Source organism: Lycium barbarum, chromosome 2 (assembly GCF_019175385.1).
Source record: "Lycium barbarum isolate Lr01 chromosome 2, ASM1917538v2, whole genome shotgun sequence".
NCBI lineage: Eukaryota > Viridiplantae > Streptophyta > Magnoliopsida > Solanales > Solanaceae > Lycium > Lycium barbarum.
In genome coordinates, this window is record NC_083338.1 from 24,414,449 (window position 1) to 24,441,719 (window position 27,271).

Sequence of the window (27,271 nt, forward strand, 5' to 3'; positions counted from 1 at the left end):
ATTTTTGTCCATTTATACCTTTGTTATTAACAAATCATGACGGATTTACTTATGTCATTGATAGAGCTCCTCCAAAATGAAATGACTAGACTTCATGTTTCAAATAATTTGAGAAAAAATGTTCAACTGCCTCTCAACTTTTGACGATAATTTAAAATTATCTTCAAGGTTATGCTCAATCAGACCCATGACAAAACAAGATTTCTTTCTAATAACAGGATACTATGAAAGATATTACACGGTTTGCCTTTCAAATGAACTAGTCTTTAAGTTTTGTCCCTCAAATGAATCGCCTGTTATTTTCTAAGCTTCCTCCAGAATAGCTCTCGAGCATATAAGGTTTTCATAGAATGATATCAGATCACGTCTAGTAGATCGCTTGTAGTCATCTGTGATGCCCATAAGAGATGTAGAGCAGCATAAGCCATGTCTTAACACTAGGGAGTTTCTGCATAAAGAAGAAGGTAGAACCTCACAGTATCACAATGGAAGAATTGGCACAATTTGGTAATCTACAATTTCAAAAACAGAAAGAGCAAAGGCCTTTCTTTTATTTCTTGAGACAAGTTAGCTTCCATCATATTTCCAGCTTGGTCCACAATAAATTTGGTTCGCTCTACTCTATAGTATCGATCAACCAGCTGGAACTCCAGCTCTAGTTTTAGTTTTACATTTACTAATCTGAATAGTCAAAAAGATATTAAAGAAAATCTACAATATTAAATCCCTTTGTCCATGTTTACATGGTAGTATTTTTTCTTTGTTGCTGGTGGATTATCGGAATGTTATATAACTAATGTACTCTCTTTCGCACTTCCTCAGTCCCATCTTATGTTAAGGTATTTGGTTGGACGGAGTTTAAGAAGCGACGGAAGACTTGTAACACATAAATCCAAATACGCAAAGTACCAAAATTTAACTTTTAAAGGAGTGGTGTTGATAGTTCCACGTGTCTTAAGGCAAATTGCCGACATGGCAAACGAAAAGCGTCAAAGAAGATGACTTCCATTTTCTTTGCTAATGGGCGATTTGCTGCCGGAATCAGAATGAACAGAGGGACTTCCTTTTCAAAACTCTATTTTTTTTAATTTTGTAAGTGCGTTGATTTTTCTTCTCTTTTTTAATGAAGGTGGTTGGAAGTAAATGGAAGTATGTTTCAACAAAGAAAATTAAAACCATCTCTTTTGACTGCTTCTCACCTTGAGCAGTTGAGTTGATTTGTGTACTAGTAGACATTATTGGAGTAAATTGGGGGGGGGGGGGGGGGAGGATTGTATGTAAGCATGATGGATAGATTAGAATAATTGTACATATCTATGTAATAGCTGTACATAATTGTATAATTATGGTGTCAATTGCTCACATATATAGGAGATATTCAGAGATTAATATAGTATATTTTTAGAGATATTATAGCTACGAGTAGAAGATCTTTAGGGGTGTAAATAGCAGATATTTAAGCATGTAAATCAGAATTCTTTCTATTTAATGGTAGAACTCTCAATTTGAGAGCACCTATTCAACAAAATTGACATGGTATCAGAGCTTTCTCTTGATTACTCTAATTCTTAGAGTCTTTCATCTGTGGTTCTTTTAAAAAAAAAATTGTTGAAAGTTTTTATTTTCTTGATTGTTCATCAACAGTTACTTCCAAACATCTAAGGCTCTCGGTCTCAGTTATTCTGGTTATTTTCTTGTATCCTTGTGTCTTTTATTTTCAAAACAATTTGAGAACTTGATTTCATATCAGTTTGAGTCCTTCAATGATCGTTTTACTAAAAAGATTATTCTCCCTAGGAGTTTCAGTTCCAGCTATTTGCCACTGAAAAAGATGGAAGCGGTCCTACTCCTACTAATCCTACAAAGTTAAGTAAAAAATTATCCGGTGATAAACTGAATTTTAGGGTCAATTGACCCCCTTATTATTCTTAATCTCAAGCCGTACAAGACGGGATTATTTACAAAATGTTTACAATCAAGACAATAGCGCAAGACGATTTCAGTTAAAATATGAAATTATTAATAATTCTCAAGAAGTCTTTGTTCGGGATTATTTTCTGAATTTCAAAACTTATGGGCAGAATTTACTAATATATCTTATACTAATATACTTGTTGGATCTCTGTGTAATTCAAATGGTTCATGATCAAAACAAGCGAGACCAATTAGGATATGATTTTAAGAATGTTCGCTCTAACTTGATGAACCTTGACCCTTCTCTCTCCTTGAATGTTTGTTTAGGGAATTACTTCATAAAGAGAAGTGTCTTGGCATACAAAATGCTTTCAAGTAAGAAAATTTCATTACTATTGTATTTGCTGCTCAAGGACAAGGAAAGGGCAGGGATATGACTATAACTCAATGTTACAGTTGCAAAGAATATGGTCATATTGCTAGCAATATATGTCACACCTCTACCAGGAGTATGACGGGCTCTGACCCGTAGGCCCGGAACCACCTGACTTATCCATTACTTTGAACATTATAAACCACACCTCAAAGAACACCTGCACGCAGAAAAGACCCAACATAGGAATATCCGATCATTCAACACATATGTTCATATGCGGACCGACAAGGTCGCCACAACATAACGTATATCATAAAGCCGGGCAAGGCTAATAGTAAAGTATCAAGAGCTCAAAATAAGGCCGACAAGGCCACCAATATATTATACAACAATATGAACCGGTGGAGCTATAAAACATCTAACTGTACACACTCGTCTACGAGCCTCTACATAGAATACAAATGATCATAAGGACAATACCAAATAAACTGCAGCTTCGAAATAAGTGGAGTGCTCCTAAGAATTCGTTGATAGAACACCTACGGGTCTGATCCCTTTTCCTGCCTACCTGCGGGCATGAGCGCAGCGTCCACAAGAAGGGACGTCAGTACGAATAATGTACTGAGTATGTAAGGCATGAATAAGAATATAATATAGATATGAAAGGTAACATGGAATAAGAGAGATAACCTGTACATCTGGATGCCTCATAAGGCGGATGCCATGCATGCTTAACCTTTAAAAAAATATTTTTATACATATATATAGTACCATGTCCGGCCATTAAGGCTCGGTGTCATATATATAGTACCATGCCCGGCCATTAAGGCTCGGTGTCATATATATGGTATCATGCCCGGCCATTAAGGCTCGGTGTTATCATTATTAGCCCGCGTCATAACATGCCCACTGCAGTGGTGTGCACATCTATGTGTCATGCCCGAACGACTATAGCGCAGCGCAGTGTGAGAAAATACATACATATATATAAAGCATGCATAAGAGCCCAATCAAAATCCACAACTATATCGGAATGACATAAGGTCGGTAGCCTCCGATTATATTATGGATCAATCATCATCATTTATCCCATCTTGAAGGAACAAGGGCATAAGGTGAGGTTACCAACAATGAAGGAAATTAAGAAATTGCAAAGTAAGCTGAATCACCTCATAATAATATAAAGCTCATGTACTTGGAAATCTCTATGAATAAAATCATCTAATACTAACATGAAATCTGTATGCCTTGGAGCTTTGATAAATAAATCCCTCATAATCATCGTCATGGTTATCATAAAAAAAAAATCATCTTTAGCACCATAAAAACATTAAGAGTCATGAATCTCTAACATTCTTGGAAATGAGGATTTTTATAGAATTCATGTATGGGTTGGTAGGAAAAGAATCATGCCTTTAAAAGAAAGAGGATTAGCCTTAACATACCTGGAAGATAATTTCTCGACTTCCAACTTACTTCCTGTCTTGCAATTCACTTAAGATCATTCGTAGCCTCGTAATATACATATACTACCATTCATACTATTGTTAGGCTCATCATCATACGCTCGTCTTAAACCATTAATTTAAATCCATTTAGAATCTGTCGAAATTCGGGCAACATCTCCCCTGTTTATATGCCTAGCCCGAAATCATAATATCAACAACCAATCAACAACAACAATACCAACATCATCAACACCATTATCCATACCAATATATTTCCTAAAACATCCCACACGATGTTTTCCGAATTTCTCAACTAACCAACTTGTAATACGGCTATTTGATAACTTTATCTCCGTAAATAAACTGAAATTAATATTAATAAGGAGAGATTCATACCTTATTCTTGCTAGATCAGCAATATCTTCAATATTTACTTTGAATCCAGGCCAATTCCAATGCAAGACAAAACTATAATCGTGACTACACGTTGTCCGAACCTCGATTAATACTCCGTAACTTGAAATCTCTCAAAATCCTCACTTTTATGTTATATATATGCTCTCATATGTGGCTGAATTTTCTGGAATATTTGGGAGGATTATTATGGAGAAAAAATGGGGCTTTAACCCTTATATAGGGTGTCCAAGTCGGTGGCACTGTAGGAAACTAGACTTGTCCGCCTAACTTGTAACGTCAATAATTCGCTATTCCGACGTCGTATCGATGAGCGGTTTGTTGCGTTGGAAACTAGACTTGTCGAACTTCATTTTAGGATTTTGAAAAACCTTAAAACTCCCCATAGACCTGGAGATATACCCCTCCAAAGTTGACCCAAAATTCTATCCTTAATTCTGCCAACTTTTTCCAAATTATCGACAAACTTATTTTCTTTGATTTTCTTGGTCCCGGAATCTTCCAAAACTCCCCCTACATGATATTTATCATTTATTATGCTTGATAATGGTCATGTTATTTTGTTTTAATGTTGTCCTTCCCGGTTACGACTTACAAGATCGTAATTCGTCCTTTACTTCGTTGTTGCGTACTTCCCATGGCTTGTACCTTCCAAAATTTCATGGGACGTCTCCGATACTCCATTACTACGGTGAAGTACGTGACATGATCGTGCTCTGAAAGTGCGGGGTGTAACAATATAATTGTGGCAACAAGTTTTATAACTATTGTAAACAACAATGGCATATTATCAAAGAGTGTCTCACACTCCTCAAAGCCTTAGCATCACTGCTTGTGAACACTTTGATTTTTCACACATTAACTAACAATAATATATATAGGATCATTAAAGCTATCAACCAAAAAATTACATTATTACATGAAGCAAATGCACAAAAAATTCACATTTATGGACTCTTACATGTTAAGAAACCGAAACTTAACTTGGCCTCTTTTGTACTGTGTAGTATATAAAGGGCTATACTCGACTGATACATAGGGTCCTGATACATATAATGTCTGTACAATAATATGTATTGATAGAAGTATGAAAAATTGTTTAACTATTGGACATGCACGTTTATGTCACCAACCTAGCACATACCTTGCACGAACAACAACTATATAGCGCGTTTATGGACTGCTATCAAATCCGAAATAGTTTAAATATTAGAAAAACTATTTTAAATAATGAGAACTCACATTAAAAACTTTTATTTCTAGAAAATATAATTAATGAATTATACTGTTGGTAGAGCTTTTGAGGGGGCAATCGGTGTCACCGACTTAAAAAAGCTCTGAACATTTGACACTTGATTTGATCTCTTCCTTGATTAGAATTCAATGAAAAAAGAAACATTTGATTTTTTTTTTCTCAAAAAAATTTGCTAGTCTTCTCTTTGTTTTTTTTCCAATTCAAATCTAACATATAGCACGTAATTAGCACTTGATAATCATAACACTTACTAAGAAATTATTTTCAAGATTTCACATAATCTGATTAGCTTTTATTGAAGGGAAAAGGGTTCAAAACACACTCAAACTATGACCAAAGTTGTCATAACACACCTAAACTTTTATAGGGTGCCTGGACAAGCAAGTGAGACTACTCTCTTTGAGCGCGTAAGAGTAGCTAGAAACTAAATGAACCAGTATATATTTGCCAAATGGCAGTCTAAATAATGTCTTTTAAGCAATGTTTTATTAAATCCACCAAATATTAACCCAAACAATAGCTAGAACTTGTTGAGTTCTTCCACCATTTGAGTTCTTTCCCAAATTTTCAGGTAAGATTGGATTCTTCCCCAAATTTCTATTTAAATTTTTTCTCTTTATGTTTAGAGGTAAGATTGGATTCTTACAATTTCATTCCCCAAATTTCTGTTTAAAAATTAGGGTTAGATATGGAAGAAACAAGATTGGATTTAAATAAGCTTTGTATGGACAATGAAGATCCAATGTTGAATGCCGAGGTGCGATGCAGCCATGGTCTCTTGCTCCCATTGAGGACTTTCTGGTCCGACAACAATCTTGGAAGAAGATACTGGTCTTGACCCTACTATGGTTCGAAGAAGTGTAAATTTTTTCGATGGAGAGATCTTTGCAAAGTTGATGAAAGATCGAAGTACATTATTCCAAAGTTGGTGAACAAAATAAAGGAGATGGACGAAGAATTAGCTTCAAAGGAGAAGGAAATTAAGGAGATGGAAGAAGGATATGGGAGTTCTGAAATTGCTGAGATGTTGAAGGAGATTGAGATGGAAGAACAATCTGCCACAAGTGTTATGAAAATGAAAGAGATGGAAGAACAATCAATTGTGATGAATTTTCCTGAAATTGAAAATCCAAGAGAGAAGGAGATAAAAGTGAAAAAGAAGGGGACCAACAACTGTAGCTTTAATATGATGTTCACTTTGTGTCTCTTGATTTGTGTTGCTATTTGGATCAATTGGTTAATGCAAGGAGATGCAAAGACTTGTCATGACCAATTGGCATAGTGGTTCTTGTATGTTTAATGTTGAATGCTTTAGTTTTGTGCTTAATGTAAGGTAGGAAGTGCTTGGAAAAATATCTTTTGTGTTGTGGTTAATGTAAGTTAGGAAGTGCTTTGTAGTTTTATTTTGTTTTGTGGTTAATGTAAGTTGGAAGTTGATGAATGAAATCCCTTCTATTTAGAAAGAAAAGGTGTTCAATATACACATGTGTACCAGCATAAACCTTACTTAAATTGAAAATACGGGGACTTAATCTAATCTATCACTTATGATCTCCTGCTTTTTATTAACAAGGAAGGCTAGGCAGTCGTTAGCAGTGTTACAGGCCTTGAAACACAATACATCTCCTTTCCTCAATCTGTTAACATCGATGAATTCTTTCTAGCCTTGATAGAGGCGTGTATGTGCACCAACTTTGTATTTCATATTGTACGCACCACTTTAAAAAATTAGAACAGCTTCACGGTCAGTGTTTGGAAGAAATTCCAAAATGTTACTTGAAAGGATCTGCAAAAATACATGTTATTACTAAAACTAAAAAATAAATTAGATGATAAAATTAATACTTACGAAATCATCATTTTCGACATGTGATTTGGTCAATTTTTTTCTCAAAATATGCTACCATTTTCAAATTAAGGCTTATGTTAAAGGCTGCCTATTAGAGTGTGAGTGAGAGGTAGATTGGAAGACCTATATGATTTGTGAGTGAAAGCCTATATTTATAATGTGTTATGCATTAAATTACCAACTAATCCCCCCCCCCCCCCCCCCCCCAAACTACCTTAGCACTTGTTGACCACCTTTAAATCCATTCAAATGCTTGACCACATTTAGTGACCATCATTGACCACATTACCATTACCATAAACTGCACATTTTGGACATTAAACATGTGCGCCAACATAAGTTCATACAAAAAGAAACAAAACTTCATAATAGAAACAAACCTTAATATATATAAACCAGTGCACCAATATAAGTTTGTACAAAAGTAGTGCATCACATTCATGATGATGCAACATTCAAGTGAAGTAGCATAATGTCACAAAACAAGCATCTTAAGCCATAACTACATCTCAACCACAACTACATTAGTTTGTTTATCAAAAAACTGCAAAAACTGCCAACTGCATTAGCTTGTTCTAGCAACTACCAACATATTAACACTACTTCCATGGATATTTTGTTTGTGAGTTCTGGGTTGCTGTCACTTTTTACCTTTTATTTACCCTCATCTCTTCAAGCTAGCTTGATGTCATTGCTGCTTTGCCCCTCCACCTCACTCCAGTCCTTGGTTTGTGACCAAGGTCCTTAGTAACATCAGCTGACCTTATAGGCTTTCTTGGACCAGCAACTATTATCCTACTACTTGGCAAGCCATGCTGTAAACAAAGCAAAATAGTTGTTTATAGTTGGTAAACTCACTTGAAAATAAAATTTTACCCTATATTTCAGCACTTACATTTTATGTTGTAAACCCATTTTCAGCAACAAATATACCCATTCCAACTGTCCTAGGCCTTTTATAAGGGGTTGTTCTTCCTCTTTCATTGTCAACAGGTGTTGCACTAGAAGCTTGAGAGGTTTTTCTTGGTCTTTCCTTACTCACATTAGACTAAGAAGCAACAGGTTGAACAGGTGCAGCATAACTTGTTGCATTTTCAAACCATTTAGAAGTAATGGTTGTCCTTTTTGTTCCCATACTTCTTGCTGGTGCTTGAGAAGTACTTCTTGGCATTGCACTTGCTCTAGCTGGTACATTAGAAGTATTTGTCCTTCCCCTAGCTCTTGCTGGTGCATCAGAAGTTAATGGATTCTTCCTTGGCCTTCCCCTAGCTCTTGCTGGTGCTTCAGAAGTTGGAGTTGGCTTTCTTGGCCTTCCCTTAGCTCTTGTAGGTGTAGCAGCAGTAGTCCTAGTTCTTGTTTCAGCTGCAACACTTGATTCAACAAAGTCATTTGGTAAATTACCCAAGCTTGGTTGAGATGCTGCAGCAGTACGTGGTCCATTACCAAAGCTGGTTCTACCAGAATCCTACAAAGAGTATAAAAGACATAGTGTCAAATTCAAACCGTTACTACTAAAAATGATGAATGGTAATTTAAAAGTTCATACCTTCAAAGGACAACCTCTTTTGTTATGGTTTTTACCATGAAAAATGCTACAAGTCATGTCAACTCCTTTTCTTGACAACTTACCACATCTTCTTGTCTTAGTGGCTTCTCTTCTCCTAACCTTCTTTGGCCTGCCTGGCATAGGTTTTACAACTAGTGATGCAACATAGGGGTTATTAGACTCAGGACACATTTTCATATTGGTGATTGGTTGAAGAAAATGACAGTAAGTCCTTAAGTAAGTCTCCTTACTGTAGCAACTATCAACAAAGTCAATGGGTTCATACTTCTTATATAATATAGCAGCAAGGGCATGTGGACATGGTATTCCCTTGAGCATCTAGGCCCTATAGCTGCAAGTTCTATTTCTCAAATTAACAGTATGTTGATATGGCCCATCACTAATTTCAAACCCTCTCTCACCATTGAAATCAATATTACATTCCATTGACTTCTTTATGTTGATTTCTAGTACCCTCAGTGCCATTAGAGATATATTGGTTAACCATATATTTGGAAATTGACTCAACTGACCTATTCTAGTCATTACCTTCACTCTAATCTCTTCAAGCATAGTGATAATGGTTTTATGCCTTGGTCCTAATATCCAATCATTGAAGCTCTCAGACATATTATTGTCCACACTATCACACTTAATGTCAGTTCTAAAGTACAATTTACACCAAGTTTCAGGTAGGTAGTACAGTAAATCTGCAACAATATCCTTACCAAGCAGGGCAGTACCAAGCTGTTTCATTTTCTCCAGATTTATCTTCATCTCTCCCTCAAAGGTGCTTTTTGCACACTTCTAGAATTGGTTCCTTTTTTGGAGACCTCTCCATTTTTTTTTGCTAGTTGGCTAGGCGGTGTCTTGCACACATCCTGTGATCCACCAGTGATAGCAATTCTTTCATATCTAATTGAAGCCCCTACAAAAGATAAGAAACAGTTATATATGAAGAAAAATATGGACAGAAACTAAATGAAGAAAAATAAAAGTCATTTGTCATACCTTTTGCATGTCTGATATCACTGTGTAATCTCTGCCATCTCCTAATCCCAAATCAGCTATCAACGATTTCAAAAACCATGTGCAAGTGTTCTTATTCTCATATTCCACTATAGCCCAAGCAATAGGTAACATTTGATTATTAGCATCTTTAGCAACAACAACCAGTAGTTGTCCTTTGGTTATTCCCTTCAAGAAACAACCATCTAAACCAATAAATTTTCTACAGCCACCTAAAAAATATTTTTTCAAAGCGTCAAAGAAAATATACAAACTTTCAAACACCAACCTACCACTTTCACCAGAGTCATCAACCTTAACAACACAAGTACTCCCAGGATTAGTCCTCAACATTTCATCCCTATAGTCCAATATTCTTCCAAACTCTAACACATGATCACCCATGATTTCTTAGAGTACTTTAGCTCTAGCTCTCCTGGCAGTGATTTTTCCAACATTTATGTTAAGTTCTTCCCTAATCAACTGCTAAAACTTGAAAATCCTAATGTTTGGCTGTTCAGTAATTCTATTCTTGTAATGCTTAGACAAGTACTTGGCATTGCACATGTAATTTCTGGTATTCTTGATACACCTATGTTTAGGATTGTAGGTTTTGATTATGAAGTCATTAATCTTCTTGTCAAGACTTGCATATAGCAACCATGGGCAGCCTTCCCTACACCTCACCCTAACCTTTTTGGGCTCATTGACATATTTCTCTTACAAACCCCTTTGAAGTGCATATTTTGTAACAGCATTCCTAAACTCATTCACATCCTCAAAAAACATCCCCAACTCCTATATCACTTTTTCAGCAGTTTTGTCAAAAATTATCCTTCTCCTAGCCCTCCTTGACCCTGACTCATCATCTGTATTTGACTCAACACTACATGTATCAGAACTGACATACACCGGCTCATCCCTAGAAACCTTACCTTCCAAGCTTCTATCAGGAGTAGCAGTTTCATCAAAGCCCAGAACCAGACCAACTTCACCAACACGAATTTCTCCAGGGTTATTTGGTATTCTTTCTCTTCTTTTCCTCCTCTGATATGATCTTTTTTCAGCCCTCAAATTTATGCACTCGTCATGAACATCATCATTTTGATGTTCAGCATCATGTTCATTAAATAGTTCAGCTTGGTCAGACTCAGAACTATCATTAGTGGATTGGTCAGATTCAAGAATAGGAAATTCACTACTTAATGGGTCATCAGCAGCAGCAGTTTCAGTAGCTGCTGGTTGAGATGCTGCAGCAGTTTCAGCAGCTGCTGGTTCAACAAGTGCAGCAGTTTTAGTAGCTGCTGGTTCTTTATTAAAAGCAGACCCATCCCCTTCTTGAACATCCCCATCCCTTTCTTCATTAAAAGCAACAAAAGATTCCTCATTGGGCCTAGTATATTCCAACAAAGCAATGGGACCATCTAAATTATCAACCATGTGACAGACATAGATTTCAATAATATCCCCATTTTCAAAACTTTGTGAAAGTTCGAAAATGTCCCTATCAGTTTGGATTTCTACAAGACTGTCACTATTAGGTATCCTAACACAAAATAAGCAACTTGTAGTATACCCTAGTTCTTTAATATAGTCCCTTAGTTAAAAAAAAGACATCTTATTAACATCAGCATCCAAAAACTCTGTTATTTGTCCACCCTCATGCTGTTCCCCACTACTAACATCCAAAACCCCCACCATGATACCATCTTAATGCTACCAATATAAACCCACTCATACCTGAAATTACAATTCAATAATAGTACAAACAATCAATACCACACACATACAACAACAATAGATGGCCAACAACAATCAGTACCCCACACAAACATCAAATAACAACAATTAAATTTAGACAAGTGACAATAGAAGGCCAAACAATGTATAAAATCATATTTTGGGGTGAAAATGGATTGGACACACCTACAACAGCAATACTACACAACATAAGATTACACACCTCTTAACCCCAATTTAAACTAGAAAAAAAAACTATAATTTTTCAACAAACCCTAGAATTCCAAACGACAATGTCACAAATCCTATATAATATCGAAAAAAATAAACTTTACATGTACAATAGTGACAAAGAACACGACTAACCTGGTATTTTTTAGTCCACTAAAAGTTTGACACAACCTTGAAGATAAATCGACGACAACCTTGAAAATTCACCGCAATGTTGCAAGCCAAACTTAGTTTAAGTGTGATTCAAAGTGATTTGCAGAACAAAATGCTATGATTTGAGTGATTACACATCTAATCTGGGTAGAAATCGAGTGGGAGGTGGAGAGTTTTTTGGGTTTGAAATTTTGGAAAGTGGAGAAATGAAAAGACCCGTCTGATTATAACTTTTTATGAGCGCGTGCATACACTCGTTTGAGTTTGGGTGACTTTGTCCATATGAAAGCGTAAATAATACACAAAAAATAAGTCCAGAGGGATCATAGGACCCCCGCAAAGTAAGGGTATGTTATGGCAACTTTGACCATAGTTTAAGTGTGTTTTGAACACTTTTCTCTTTATTGAATAGATAAACTCACATTTAAAACTATAGTTGACATGATATAGTCAAAATGTGTCATCCTAAAAGTTTTATTTTATATATTGTGATAAAACTGTATATCTAAACAATTAAATAAGACAGTAAAAAGTACAGATATGGATAAGAAGCGGAAGAAGATAAGTATGTGAAAATATAAGTTCTTTTAAAAAAAAAAAAAAAAGTAAAAACTAACAAAATATAACCCAAACATTAATTTCAACAACAGTGGCTTGTGTACCTCACAGTTTTATTTATGGACTACTATCAAATTCAGAATTGTTTAACATTAACAAACAATTAAATAATGTAAGCTCGCTTTTTCTAACAATCATAAAATGAAAAATTATCGGCCCCATGAATTTTTTATTTTCTTATTTGTATAGGATGATATTCTATTATTTTCTTTAGGGAATTAATAACTTTTTTATTTAAAGGCTTGTTAGTGATCAAGATAGGACATCATTTCTCCCCAAAAAATTATGTAAAAGTAGGACAACGACATCCAAGCACGTAACGTGCATGACCTCGCAATCATATATTTAAACTTGTAATTAGACTCACGTTTATATAGTATAATATAATTAGGGATAGTTTCAACACAAAGAAAGTATTTCAGATAATGTAAGCCCCATTTTTTTTTCTAACAATCATATTAATTTCCTAATCATGAAATAAGAACTAACTGACCCTAAGAAACATATTTGTGAGAAATATTGAAATAACTCCCATACAATAAAAAACAAAGGATACAAATAACTTAATTTTCCTTATAATTAATCTAGTGTCAAATATTATCACAAAATAGACTCTCAAGTAATACAAAACCAAATTAGAAACAACAACATGAGACATAGGCCTCATTTGTTTCCATTAAAATTAAGACGTCTGGATTTGAATACACATTTGAATGATTAAGATGTTGTCTCTAAATCTGAACACTGAATGATAAAGATGTTTATTTTTCAATATCTGAATGTGCATAATATATTTATTTAAATATAATAAATATACAATTCTAATAAAATTAAGTTATTATTTGATAAAAAATGAAACATTTATGTTTGCTAATGATGGTAAAGATGCTATGTAGTGGTGGTGGTGGTTGTGAGGGTGGAATTGGTTGATGTTAGTGGTGATAGCAGCTGTGATGGTAAAGGTGGTGGGTGGGGTGGAGAGTGGGTGGGTGGTGGGTGAATAGGCTAGGTGGTGAGGGGTTGGGAGGGTGAGGGTGGTGGGTTGACAGTGGTGGTGGCGGTGGTGGTGGGGTGGAGAGGTGGGGGTTAGGAGGGTGGGGTGGTGGTGGTTAGCAATGGTTGGGTAGGTGGTGGGGGTAGTGGTTATGATGGAAGAGGTGGTTAGTGGTAGCGGCCTAGCGAGGAAGGTGGTGGGCGGTAGGGTGGTGGAGGGGGAGGGGTGGTGTTTGTGGATAAAGTGGTGGTAAAAATTATCTGTCATGCCCCGACCATGGGCCTGGACGTAACACCACATTCAGTGTCTGACTATATGTGACCGAGCGACCAACTGGCTGACTAAATCAACATGTGGTATCATGATATACTAAATGCAGAAAATAGAACTAACACATGCTGATCTACTAAAGTCTGACTGAATAAATAACTGAAAGTGCGGAATACCCAAAAAAGTCATAGAGATAAATATTGTAGCCAACAAGGCTAACATAAAAGCCTGTGACTCTGTCTAGCTGCTAATATAGTCTATGAAGCCTCTACTAAAGTACTGTAAATCGACTGTTGTCGGGACAAGTCCCCCGGCATACCTGACTATCTATAACTGCTATAAAGACTGTATGTAATGACCCGTTTAGTAGTTATTGTGTTTTTTACCCATCTTCCCCTATTGACCCTTCCTCGAGCCCTGTTAATATGATTTTGACCGGCGGGGATGGGCGACATGATTCCCGAGGAAATCGGGCTAGTTGTATGATGAATTATGAGAATTAGAACCTTAAAGTGAAAAATTACTGACCGACAGTTGAATTTTGGGTAAACAAACCTTATTCGAAAATTCATCGATTTTGTGAGGTCCGAGGGTCGATTGTGATTTGGTGGAATGTTCAGTTCGGTTTCCGAGGCACTCGAGAGCGTTTTGGGCTATAGGTTGGAGAGTTGGTTTTTGGCCGTTGGGGGTTGACCCAGTCAAATAGACCTCTGATGGGAATTTCGAGACCACGAGCCATAGCGTGCTTTTATATATGTTTGTATACCTATTTTGTATCTGGGAGGTCTCCGGTGTATGTCGGGATTTGGGGTGAACTTGGTAAAAAACCAGAACTTCATTAGTTATTGATGTCTCGCCCCAGCGAGACTGGGTGCGCCCCAGCGGACTCGTCTCAGCGAGGCTTGGTCTGCAGGCGCAAAAGTCTAGAGATTCTATTGAAGTCCACCCCAGCGGATGGTATTCCGTCGAGGCGAATGCGCGGCAGCGGGACCACTTCCGCTAGAGCAAAAGACGTTGTTCCAGAATCATTAAATGCTTAAACTAAACCCTTCATTTCCCATTCCCAAAATTAATTCTCCAAAATGACTCAAGGGAAATTTAAAGTGTTTACTTAGTGGATTCATTTTGGGGTAAGTCTCTTCCATCTTGTTATCCATTACTTACTTTCCTAAGCTTGAAATCTATGGTGAAAATCTAGAAAGCTAGTTGGAAAAGATGAATTTCAAACTTAATTTTATTATTTGAAATTTAGGCTTTGAATGTGAGATTAATTGATGGATTTGACTAATCTAAGCATGAAATTTCATTAATTAGTAACCAATAGGCTTGAATCTTCAGTTTGAGTGGAGAAATTGAATATGGAAAAGCTAGGGTTTATGCCTAATTTGGGGGTTTTTGCCTTGAATGAGGAAATTGATCAATGATTGAGCTAAATTAGCAGTTGGAGAGTAGAATTGAACTTCTAGAATGTTGGGTTACAAATTCTATCTCTTGAAATACCCGTTTTACCCTTATGGGTCTGATTTCCCTCTTTTCCTTAGTTGATTTTGATTGGAACGAATGTATAGCAATATGGATACCGTTGTTCCCCGTTTCTAACTTAGATTTCGGTAATGGCTAGACTTTGAGTATTTAGAGACTTTTCGGAAAGGCAAGGCTCAGATTTGACTGTTCGTGGCATCAGCTCCGCAACGAGGTAGGTTACGACTTACCTTTTTGGTTAGACTCCAGTTAGCGAAGCATATGTAGAGTTAGTTATTGACGGAGAAAGCATGTTCAACCTTCGGATATGAAATTGGGATGGATGTTCTTAGGTTGGTATTGTTGTTGACTTTGTGGGCTTGTTGCCTCGTTTGTTGTGATTTGGCTTGTTGCCATGTGTGTGGTATTGGACTTGTTGCTAAATTTTCATGTTGGACTTGGCATCATCATTGATAAAGGAAAAAACTTGATTCAGTATTTATATTGTGATATGTGCTCATGTAGAGGCACGATTGAGATTTGATATGATTACATTTGAGATTGATATTATGCATTGCATTCATACTCATTTTGCATGATACATTGATAGGAACTGTGATTGGTATTGATGATGATAAGTGAGAAGGGAACATCCTAGATTATGGACAGATTTGATATAGTAGCCATCTCTGGGTTGTGTGCAGAATGGCTAGTGATGTGGAAGCCACCTCTGGGCTGTGTGTGGAGTGGTTGGCGTTATGGAAGTCATCTCTGGGCTGTGTGCGGAGTGACTAGTACATGAACTTCGCGGGTCCCCCATAGGTCATGACTGTCGAGACGTGGAGGAGGTTATCCGTCTGTAGCATGTGTGTACGGAGACAGACAGTTGGCCAGTGCATATAATTGCATTGCATATGCAATCATTACTTCATTCATATATTACATTGATTCTACTTGGTATTCCTATCACGTGTGTTATTTATTCTTGGACTGTATTGTGATTCTACTAGACTGCTCGCATGACTATCTTTCAGTTTCTTTCTTTTATATATATTATCTAACTGTTGTCGGCCTATGATGCCTACCGGTACATGGTGTATGTACTGATACTACCTTGTTGTACTCTTTTTCTGAGTGCAGAGTTCATAGTAGGCTCCACTTCTACCCTTCGAGTGTGATCTCGAGGCTAGGCTTTCGAGTGTCCAGGGTGAGCATCTGATGGATTCGCTGCCCGGAGGCTTCTCTATCCCTCTGTCTTTATTTTCCCATTCTGAGAAAGATGTTTATTTCATACTTGTATTTTCCAGACATATGTACTTTGTTGCTCTTGTACTATTCAGACCAGATTCAGGGGTTTTATGGTGCAGGATTCCACATGACTATCTATTTATGATTTGAGACTGCAATTTCTTCTTATTTACTTTTATATATGTTAATTTTGGAAGTCAAGTAAGGGACGGGTTCTCCTACCAAGTGGGAATGGGTAGGTGCCCGCGCGATCACTGATTTGGGTCATGACACTGTAAATATTTGATAAGGCCCCTAAAGAACTGGGGCTCACCAATCAACTGATACTGGAGATCCTAGCGAGCAGATGCGTCATCCTGTAAATCGTTACCTGCATCGAAAGATGCATGCCCCGGGCAAAAAGGGACGTTAGTACATTTAAATTGCACTGGTATGTAAATCAACTGAATGAAAGAACTGTAAGTGGGGTGCTCGGGAAAGGGCAGCCCAAATCAATAAACAGGTAATATCATTTGAACTAAAACTGATAACTGAACTAAACAAAAGAAGTAAAGTAATAGGTACTCCCTATTGTGAATATGAATCCACCTGTTTTAACTGAGTTAATCATATGTGGGGCCTCGGCCCAATATAAGTGCACAAATCAGTGGCCTTGGCCAAGTAAGTGCATCAGTCAATGGCCTTGGCCTTGGCCGAGTATACATATACATGAGACTGTGCCCTCGGGAAAAATACATATGTTCAATATTCATTAATTATTATTAAGGAACGGAGATCACTGGAATAATGAACATTGCTAAACTGAGACATATATTCAAGCACTGATTATGAGAACTGAAACTTTAACTAGTTTATAAACATACTGAGTATTCTAGACTAAGACTCATGGGTATCAAACAAAAGTTGATATTAATTACGTACTCAGCTCACAACGTTCGAAATGAAAGTCATGAACGAGTTACGAAACTAAAGAATAGAAGTTCTGCAACTATTCAAGGAACTAAGTTTAACTATATTTCTGAGGCAATTCATATCGTTGCAAAAGAACGTTGTGTAGGGAGAATCATTAACATTCCCAAACGTAGAGAGTTAGCCTCACATACCTTAATTCCGGTCTTTGAACGTAACACAACGTTCGTCAAACCTTTCAACCTTAATCTATAACAATACAAGTCAAAGGGATTCAATATTAGACACTTGGTGGGCATAAAGCTCCACAATCTTCATTAATGGTGTTTTCTTCACCCAATTACCATTCTATTACTTCTAGGTGATTCTACGATCTCAATTAGATATAATTAACACCATTCTTCATCACCCATGAGATAAACAACACCCTTAATCAATAATCAACAATCAACAACCCAAACCTATAACCGTTCATGCTTTTCTATCAAGGCCATCAACTCATATCTCATGAACTTATAGTCTATTGTGATCAAGACAAAACTATAATCGATTAAAGGAAGAAGGTATTACCTTTTTGACGTTTAATTCTCTTGAATTCGGATTCTAGGGTTCTTTCGTCCAAAACCAAGTCTCAATCGATTATCTATGGATTTGAAGGGTTTAATCGTATTAATAAGGTATTGGAGAATTGAAATCAACTTAGAATCATCATTAAAACTTACCTTAAAGGGTTCTTGAGGCTTGGGATGAGTTCTATCTCTTTCTAGGTCATTTTTCGCACTTGGGGAAGTTGGAGAAATAAACCCCGACCTTAAATATATAGTAAAATACATAACCTGGAAAACTAAGACTCCCATGCCAGCCTTGGCGCACGTGTAGCGCACAAGGCAAAATTTTGGTCCGAACTGCTTCTGCTTGCGCCACCCTTGCGACGCAAGGGTGCCGCTGCACTGTCTTCAGTAAAATGGACATAACACTTTGTACAGAGCTCCATTTCGGCTCCACAACATACCGTTGAAAAGGCATTTCAACGGGCTACAACTTTCACATTTTTGAGTTTTGTCAAATTCTCAATGGATTTTCATGAAATCGGGCTGGAAGACAGACTTTTCGTAAACTTAGTTGATTCTATCGAACCTTTAGCACCTCACTATTTGTCTTGATTCCAAAACAACTATCTCCACCCATACTCATCCCAATAGGACTTCATATGTCAAAAATGTCACATTAATACTCATTTAACACATCTCCACCTAATCCAAATTTACGGTGTGTTACATTATCCATATAAAAGCACCTCTTAATAATATTAAGACTTGGTTCAAGATCTTAATGATTAAGACCTATTCAGATTAAATAAGTGCTTAGATCTTAATGTAAACAAATGCACTCAATGGCCTAAGGTTTGAACCATTCAGATTCAGAACTCCATTAAGTGCAAACAAATGAGGCCATAATCTCCAATTGAGTTCAAAATAAGAAAATATGGTCTATATTGTAGGAACTTGAGGTGAAAAAATTGAAATCATGATGAGTAAAATTAAGCTGCTGCACTTTAAAGAAAACTGAATTTTTCGTGAGCTTGGACCTTGTTTATCCATACATCTTTTTGCATCTTGAAAGATGCTAGCCCAAAAGGAGAAAAAGAAATTCCACCATTTCCCTCTTTTTTAGTGGAATATCTTCTTCAGTTTCATTGTTTAAGCTCTCTGCAATAATGTATAAAAATTAGAAAATAATATATATATATATATATATATATATATATATATATATATATATATATATATATATATATATATATAGAAGTATGAAAAATATGTATAAAGATTGGATAAGCACGTATAAGTAGCAAGCTAGGACGTAATGTGTGTGACCAAACAACCATATTTCTCGTTTATGTACTATCAAATTTAGAATAGTTTAAATATTAAAAAAATACTTTAAATTTTAGAAAGCTCGCTTTTGAAAATAATCTTGAAATGAAAACTTATCTGCCTCGAGTTTTTTTGTAGATGATGATTTGTTATACTTTTAGATTGAGGGCTTGTTTGCTTTCTATATAGGACACCATTTCTCCCAAAAAGGAAGAAACAATTTCTTAATATGAAGCCAATCAACATTTGTTTTTTAGAAAATACAATAATGTTAAAAATCAGAATACAATATATACTGATAGAAGTACAAAAAAATAACAATTTAACAAACACATATATGTCAATAACCAAGTATATAATGTGCACGATCAACAATCATATATTTCGTTTATGGAATACATCAAATTCAGAATAACTTAAATATAAAAAATATATCTGAATATATCACAGAAAAGAAACTCTTTTACAATTTCAAATAAGTGATATTTTGTATACTTCTATGATATTATTGAAAACAATTCTATAATATTTTGACCAATTTTTTTTTTTAAAATAAATTCCACCAGGCTTGTAGGCCCAGGGCTGATTTTATAAATTTTCTCAAAACAACAATTAAGAAGTCTTTACAAAGATTGCCAAAATGGCTAATAAAAATGCAAGAATTAAACTAAGGACCAACCTAAGTCTTCTATGATGACTTAAGTTGGCACTACAAATTGCTAAAATAAGAAAGTGGTAAAAGATTAAAACTTGTGTAAATGAACTGCTAATTCCATTTATTATGCATTTGTGAATGTTGTTCTTCCTCTTGTCAGCCAAGATATGTCCCAAGTTTGATCCCTTGATACACAAGTTGGCCAACACTCCATGTATATCAGATGTATATCTGTGTATATCAGCAATGTACTTGTGCATAGCAGTGCCTGCAATCCTGTAAAAACTCATGAATGCACATGTATATCCTTTGTCTACCAGTAACACAAGCGTTATCCTCCAAAACTCAGGTAGTATACTGCAATATACATATGATATACTACTGTACACTATCTGCCTGAGATATTGCATGCATAGTCCTATCTTGGTGCATGAAAATCTGGGTGACCTTAATACTGAAGTTGTTCCTCTGATGCTTGAAGCATTCTGTAATCTATAGGTAGTATGTCTGATGCACATATGTTCCTTAAAGCAGCCAAACCAGTCTCCATATAATGGCATCTCCTCTGCAGGTTGAGCACAAAGTGCTAATACCACTGCATAAAGATTTGTCATCATATAAGAACCGATTGCAACTGTAAGGATTTGCCTGCAGTTCTAGAAATTCCTGAACACCTGTCATCCTCAAATGATTATACAGATTCATGATACTTTCAAAAATCAGTCTTACAAGGCCATCTTGATTTCTTCTTGTCCCTTTGTTGTATGAGTCCAGTACTACCATCCAATCAAATCCTGAGATTCCCATATCATGTCCTATGTGAATAGGATCAATAGGACAAAGCATGTGATCAGCTTTGTTTAGAACTTGAAATTTATTCTCAGAATTCCAAGTTACTCTCAGCAAGTTGATCTTCTGGTGTGTGTAATCTAGCAGATGGACCATGTCATCTCCTATGTGAGTAGGATCAATGGTTCCAAGTATTTGAATAACTTGGGAAGAGTTGAAATTCCACTCAGCATGCATTATATCCTTTCCAAATTTAATAGGATCCATGATACAATGCTCAGTAAAAATTCCAGAAAACTTGTAATCTTCCAGTCTCCATGCATAATGTGTGCCTGCAAAATATAAAATAGTGTTAGTGTATAAAGCCTCATCATGTTCTCCTCCAAAAGGCCTTGAACATGATGAGTGTAAATTATCTGCACAGCACCAACACCAACTCAGATCTTCAGGCTCATCATCCATCAGAAATATGTTTTGACAGTTCTGATTCTCCGATAGGGACATTGCAGTTTGTCACTATTGAGAATCTTCCTTCCTATTGAGTCAAGTTCTGCAAAAGAGGCTACATTCACTTCTCCATGATCCAATGCATAATTAGCTAAATGATCTGCTAATTGGTTTCCTTCCCTCATTATGTGCAGTACTTGAACATCAGCATTGTGCATTATATCCCAAATCTCCTCTACTGCATGAATAATATTCCATGGAGGCTTCCATTCTCTATCCAGAATCTTTTTCATCAGTAAAGAATCAGTTTCAAGAATAAAGGAATACACATGCTTTTCCAGACAATATCTTGCAGCACCAAGCAAAGCCATTGCTTCAGATACCGTGTTAGTAGTTTCCTCCATTTCCTTGGCACTTGCATAAACCAAGTCACCATCAGAGTTTCTTACACAAAATGCATAGGCACTCCTGCCAGGATTCCCTCTAGTGGCCCCATCAGTATTGCACTTCCAAATTCCTGCAGCAGGTAAAGTCCACATGACTTTTGTAATTTGAAGCTTTGGCACAAAATTCTCCAGAATCTTCAACATTTCCAACCATCTATGAGGGACAGATCTTATGCCTGGTTTTCTTAATTTCACCAGCTTTTGGATGTTGCTTGATGCTTGATATATGACCCTGCTAGTAGAGACCTTATTTCCATGCTTGTCCCCATTTCTTTTCTTCCATAACTCCCATATAATTATAGAGGGAATAACATAAAAAATAGGCTTCAATCTAGCTAGTGTATCAGTAGTCCACCATTTTGTAATCACTTGATGCAAGTTCAAGCCTGTAATGTTGATACCAGCAGCAGCAGAAAAATAAAACCAGGCCTTTTGAGCAGTTTGGCACTTAAAAAAGATATGTGGTACTGATTCTTCTGTAGGTTCATCACAGCAAAAAAACTTTGATGGCATATGGTATCCCCAACTTCTAATCACATCATCTAGAGGTATTTTGAAATGCCACACCCTCTACATCAAGAAGGCTATTTTGAATGGCAGGCCTTTCACCCAAATCTTCTTATATGCATCCCTAGGCTGACCTCTAGACCTTAAATACTCCCAAGCTGATTTCACAGAAAACTCACCCCTAGCTTCCAGTGTCCACCATGGCTTGTCAAGTTCATCAGGACTACTAGGAGGGTGTACTTCATGCAGTATATGTTCAGCAAGTTCCTCAGAATATTTTCATTCCACCTGCCTTCTATAATCATATCAGCAACATTATTGATGTTCTAAACACAGTAAAAATCAGGAGGTGTAAGATAATAGAGTGGTCCCAACCCAGACCAATTATCAAACCAAAATAAAGATGAGCCCATTCTGAGTTGCCACCAAATGAGGTGATTAATTGCATCCCTTGCTCTCAGCATTTTCCTCCAAACATGAGAGCCTTCTTTCCAAGGTACCAGAATTGGGTTGTTCTTTTTTAAGTACTTGTTGCTCATAAATGAACTCCATAAAGAAGGCCTGGTTCTAAAATTCCACCAGAGTTTTGAAAACAAAGCCATAGACATATCCTCTAGCCTTCTAAATCCAAGTCCACCTTCTTCCTTAGGCATGCAGACCTCATGCCATTTAGCCCAGTGTCTGTTAGCCTCACCAATAGAATTGCTCCAAAAGAATTGAGCAAATATCTTGTTTAGCTTATCAATCACAAAGGAAGGAGCATCCATAGCAGATAGTAGATGGATTGGCATTGCCTGTAATACATGAGCCAACAAAGTGGCTCTTCCACCAAATGACAGCAGTTTGCCTTTCCACCCCTGAAGCTTGTTTCTTACTTTGGTGATCAGATCAGAGTAAAAGGCCAAGCATGCTTTACTATAGTAAATAGGACAGCCTAAGTACATTAAAGGAAAAACATGTCTACTGATGCCAGTAACTCTCTCAACTTTCAAAACAGTTGCCTCATCCACCTTGTCATGCAAATATACTGAGCTTTTTGCCTTGTTTATCAGCTGTCTAGATGCAATCTCATATTGAGTTAAGACATCCATTATCAAATTCAAAGAGATCTCACAAGAAGATGTAAATATTATGGTATCATATGCATATGCTAGATGATTTATTTTTGGACTCCACTTAGGCAAACCAAAACCAGTATACCACAGATTATCATGAACTGCATTCAAACCTCTTGACAATACTTCAGCAGCAAGAATAAACAAAGTTGATGATAAAGGATCACCCTGCTTGACACCTCTGGTAGAATGGAAGAAACCATGTGGCTGGCCATTTATAAGGACTGAATACCAATTGTCACCTATGAGCTCATGGATCAGACCAATGAATCTTTTACAAAACCCCATTTTCCTCAGTACTTTAATGAGAAATAGCCATGACAACCTATCATAGGCCTTTGTCATGTCTAGTTTCATGACCACATTTGGCACTACATCATTTTCATTCTTCTTGCCTCTGTTAGTTCTCAGCCTTATATCAGTTATGATCCCTTGAGTTAGTAGAATGTTTTCTACTATGCTTCTGCCTCTCACAAAACCTGCCTGATTCTGAGAAATCAGGTCTGGTAACAGATGCACCATTCTTTCATGCATAACTTTAGAAATTACCTTGTTCACAAAATTGCTCAAACTTATTGGTCTCATGTCACCAAAAGTTTGAACATCATTCTTTTTAGGCAGAAGAACAAGGTGTGTGTGTGAGTTATGTTCCTAGGCAGGTCAAAACCTCTAAGGAAATCCCATACCATATTGAATAAATCATCTCCAACAATGTTCCAGCATGTTTGAAAGAACAGACCTGTGAAACTATCAGGTCCTCCTGCACTACTACTGCTCAGACCAAAAATTGCCAGTTTTACTTCCTCTCTGGTAGGCCATGCAACCAAGTCCTCATTTTGTTCCCTTGTGATCATAGAAGGGACATGATGCAAGATATCAAATCTTGCAGGATCTCCATTTTCAGGCTGCTAACAAAACTGATCCTGAAAAAATCACAGGCCTCTTCTGCAATGTCATTCTCATTTTCCAGCCACTGCCCTTGACTATTTTGAACCCTCTTCAGCTGAAGCATTTTCCTCCTACCATTAACATAATTGTGAAAGAATTTAGAATTCTTATCACCATCTTGGAACCACTCCATACCTGCCTTCTGTTTCCAGTATTCCTCCTCTAGAGCATATACTCTAGTCAGCTCATCCTCCACCTGTCTCAACTTGGCTTTATTCTGCACAATTGGATTTTCCTCAAAAAGGCCTTCATGAGCTTTGATCACTTCTTCAAGGTTAGAGATTTTTTGAAAAATATCTCCAAATGTTGCTCTACTCCATTGTGACAGTGCCTTCCTCATATTTTTCAATTTGGAACTGAATATCATGAAGGCATTTCCTTGAACCTCAGTTTTCCAGTTTGCTTTAACTATATCCATGAAAGTATCATGTTTGGCCCAAAAGTTGAGAAATTTGAAGGATTTCCTTACTTTTGGAACCTGATCCTTGCATTCTATGAAAAGTGGGGAATGATCTGATCCTTGCTTGATCAAGTGAGTCATCTGCAGGCTTGGAAATAGCTGCTGAAATTCAATATTACCCAAGCACCCATCCAATCTTTTAAACACACAATCTTCAGCACCTCTCCCATTCCACCAAGTGAAACCACTGCCCTTGTAACCCAAGTCTGTAAGGTTACATGTATTTATGCAGTGTCTAAAGTCCTCCACTTCATTCAAAGACACTGGCAGACCCCTATACTTCTCCTCTTCATAACATATGACATTAAAATCTCCACCAACAAGCCATGGCAATGTCATATCAGAAGCTAGATAATACAAAGAATCCCAAAGTTCAATCATTTCCATTCTGTCACATTTTGCATATACAAGTGTGACAATCATGTCTTCTTCAGAATTCACATTGTGCAGTTTTAAAGTAAGCTGCTGCACACTATCAATCAGAACTGTGACTTGGTAGTCTTCATTGACAAAAGCCCATATTTTTCTAGAGACATTACACAAAGCAGTGTCAATTCCCAATCTCCTCCTGTAGCTTTCCAACTTGTAAGACTGCTGAAAAGGCTCCATAAGGCCTACCAGGAAAAACTTGTGTCTATTATGCATTGTCAAAAGCCTTTTAAAAGCTTTTTTGTATTTACTGATCTAATATTCCAAATTAGTGCATTCATCACTAATTATGGGATTTAGAATTGGCTCTCCTTGTTGTCACCCCAAGAACTTGAGGTGTGCTTTGACTTGCTAGTTTCTTTCTGCCTCCACCAGCACCTTTCACAATTTGCCTAGGTGATAGATCACCATCTCTTGCTAAATTTTGAAAGTTTTGGGCAGTTGATTCTTCATCCATATCCACCCTCAGCACCTCCCCAGATGGTACTGTAACCTGCTTAACTCCCTCATTATCTGCACCTGTGACTTGAGCAATCTCCTTTGAAATGGCCTTTTTTACCTGTAAGGTCTCTGCTGAATTGCATTTGGAATTCTTTTGGTTCTTTTTAGCATTGGAAGCCTTGTCCTCAGGCTTGTCTACTTCTGTGTTCACTTCTTGGCTAGCATCAGCAGCACTAGTCACATGATTCTGTAGGTTTAAGGACTTATGTTCCTTATCCTGCAAATTTCCTGCATCTTGCACACCCTCCTTACCAAACATTACCTCCAAAGCAGTCTGAGAAGGACTAGAAAACTCCCTAGTCTGATCATCCTGTTTGTCAGTATGAATTTCTCTATCCTCCATATCCTCCTCTATCTGTTCACTCCACAGTCTTATACCTCCTTCATCAGTAGCAAAGGAGGTAGATGGAACATCATGACAAACTTGATTCAAGGTTACCAAGTCTTCCACTAACTTAAAAGGGGAATCCACCCTTTGCTTGTTAGGAGAATACTTATCCTTTGCACATTCAAAGGCCTCTCCACCATTGTAAGTTAATCTACTTGCAATTCAAAACCATGTGTTTGATCCATTGCCACATGATTCAGCATTGTTGAAGTTTGTACCCTACCAATCTGATTCAATGGAGAACCAACAGACACTGCACATGCAAGAGCATTCCTAGCATTAGTTGCACTCATAAGTTGTCTTTTCTTTATTGTTGATATTTGATTATCAACATTTGGATCCACAACCTGATTTTTAGTTTGTTTCTCCTTGTCCTTGATCATTGCTGGCACATCATCCACAATCTCATTCCCCTTAGCCACCTACATATCAGTAACTGCAGTGAGAACCATGGCCTTCTGCATTGGTGCACCCTTCTCATGCTGAACTTCCAATACATCCTCATGCACATCATTATCATCATGCACCTCATTATTATCACATAAAGCTTCAAACTGATTGGTATGTTGCTGAGAACCACCAGTATTATGTGGAATTTTGGTTTCTTGAGTCTTGGCTTTAAAAACCATCTGTGCACCAGTATTATTCATATGTTGCTTACCATTGCCAACTTGTCCCTTGAATAGATCATGTGTGTTGCCTATAACCTTACCAATTTGTAAAATTTTTATGACATCCCTTCTGCCCTTATTGAGTTTCTTGCCTGAGTTTGCCATTGACCATTTCTATGACCTTGAACAGCTGACTGCTTGTTTTGAGCCACTGCAGCTTGATTGTTCTTGTTACTCACTTGACCTTGCTCCTTGACAACTACAACCTGTTTACCATTGTCAACATGCACCTCTTCTGGTTCTCCCAAACCAACCTCTACCTCAGCTTCTTCATCTTCAGTATCATCTTTAGGCATTAGACTAGGATTGAGTTTCCAACAACCCTCTTCATTATGACCTTGTAGGCAACATGTTTTACAATATTCAGGTAGGAAATCATATTGTATGTTCACCCACGTAGTCCTAGTTTCCCCAGTACTAGCAACAGCTTGTATAGCAACTCTTTTAGGATGATCTTTAAGCAAATCAACTTCCACTTTCACTCGAGCACAACTAGGTCGAGTCTTGTTTTTCGTGGCCAGATCTAGAGTTAGAGGTCTGCCCACTGCTGATGCCATAGAGAATAATTAAGACTCACCATAGTAATTAGGAGTTAGGTTAAGGA

At 37.0% G+C, this 27,271-nt stretch overlaps 1 protein-coding gene across 1 annotated transcript; it reads right to left on the reverse strand.

Annotated features, from left to right (window-relative positions):
• Positions 1–24,120: 24,120 nt before the first annotated feature.
• On the reverse strand, positions 24,121–25,323 carry LOC132628463 (uncharacterized). Its single transcript, XM_060344242.1, has one exon. It carries the CDS (start codon positions 25,321–25,323, stop codon positions 24,121–24,123), a length of 1,203 nt encoding a protein of 400 aa, XP_060200225.1.
• Between the last annotated feature and the right edge of the window lie 1,948 nt (positions 25,324–27,271).

What these genes read in the sequence shown, in the direction of transcription:
- LOC132628463 (XM_060344242.1), bottom strand. Translation starts at nt 25,323, where the DNA reads ATGCATAATAGACACAAGTTTTTCCTGGTAGGCCTTATGGAGCCTTTT.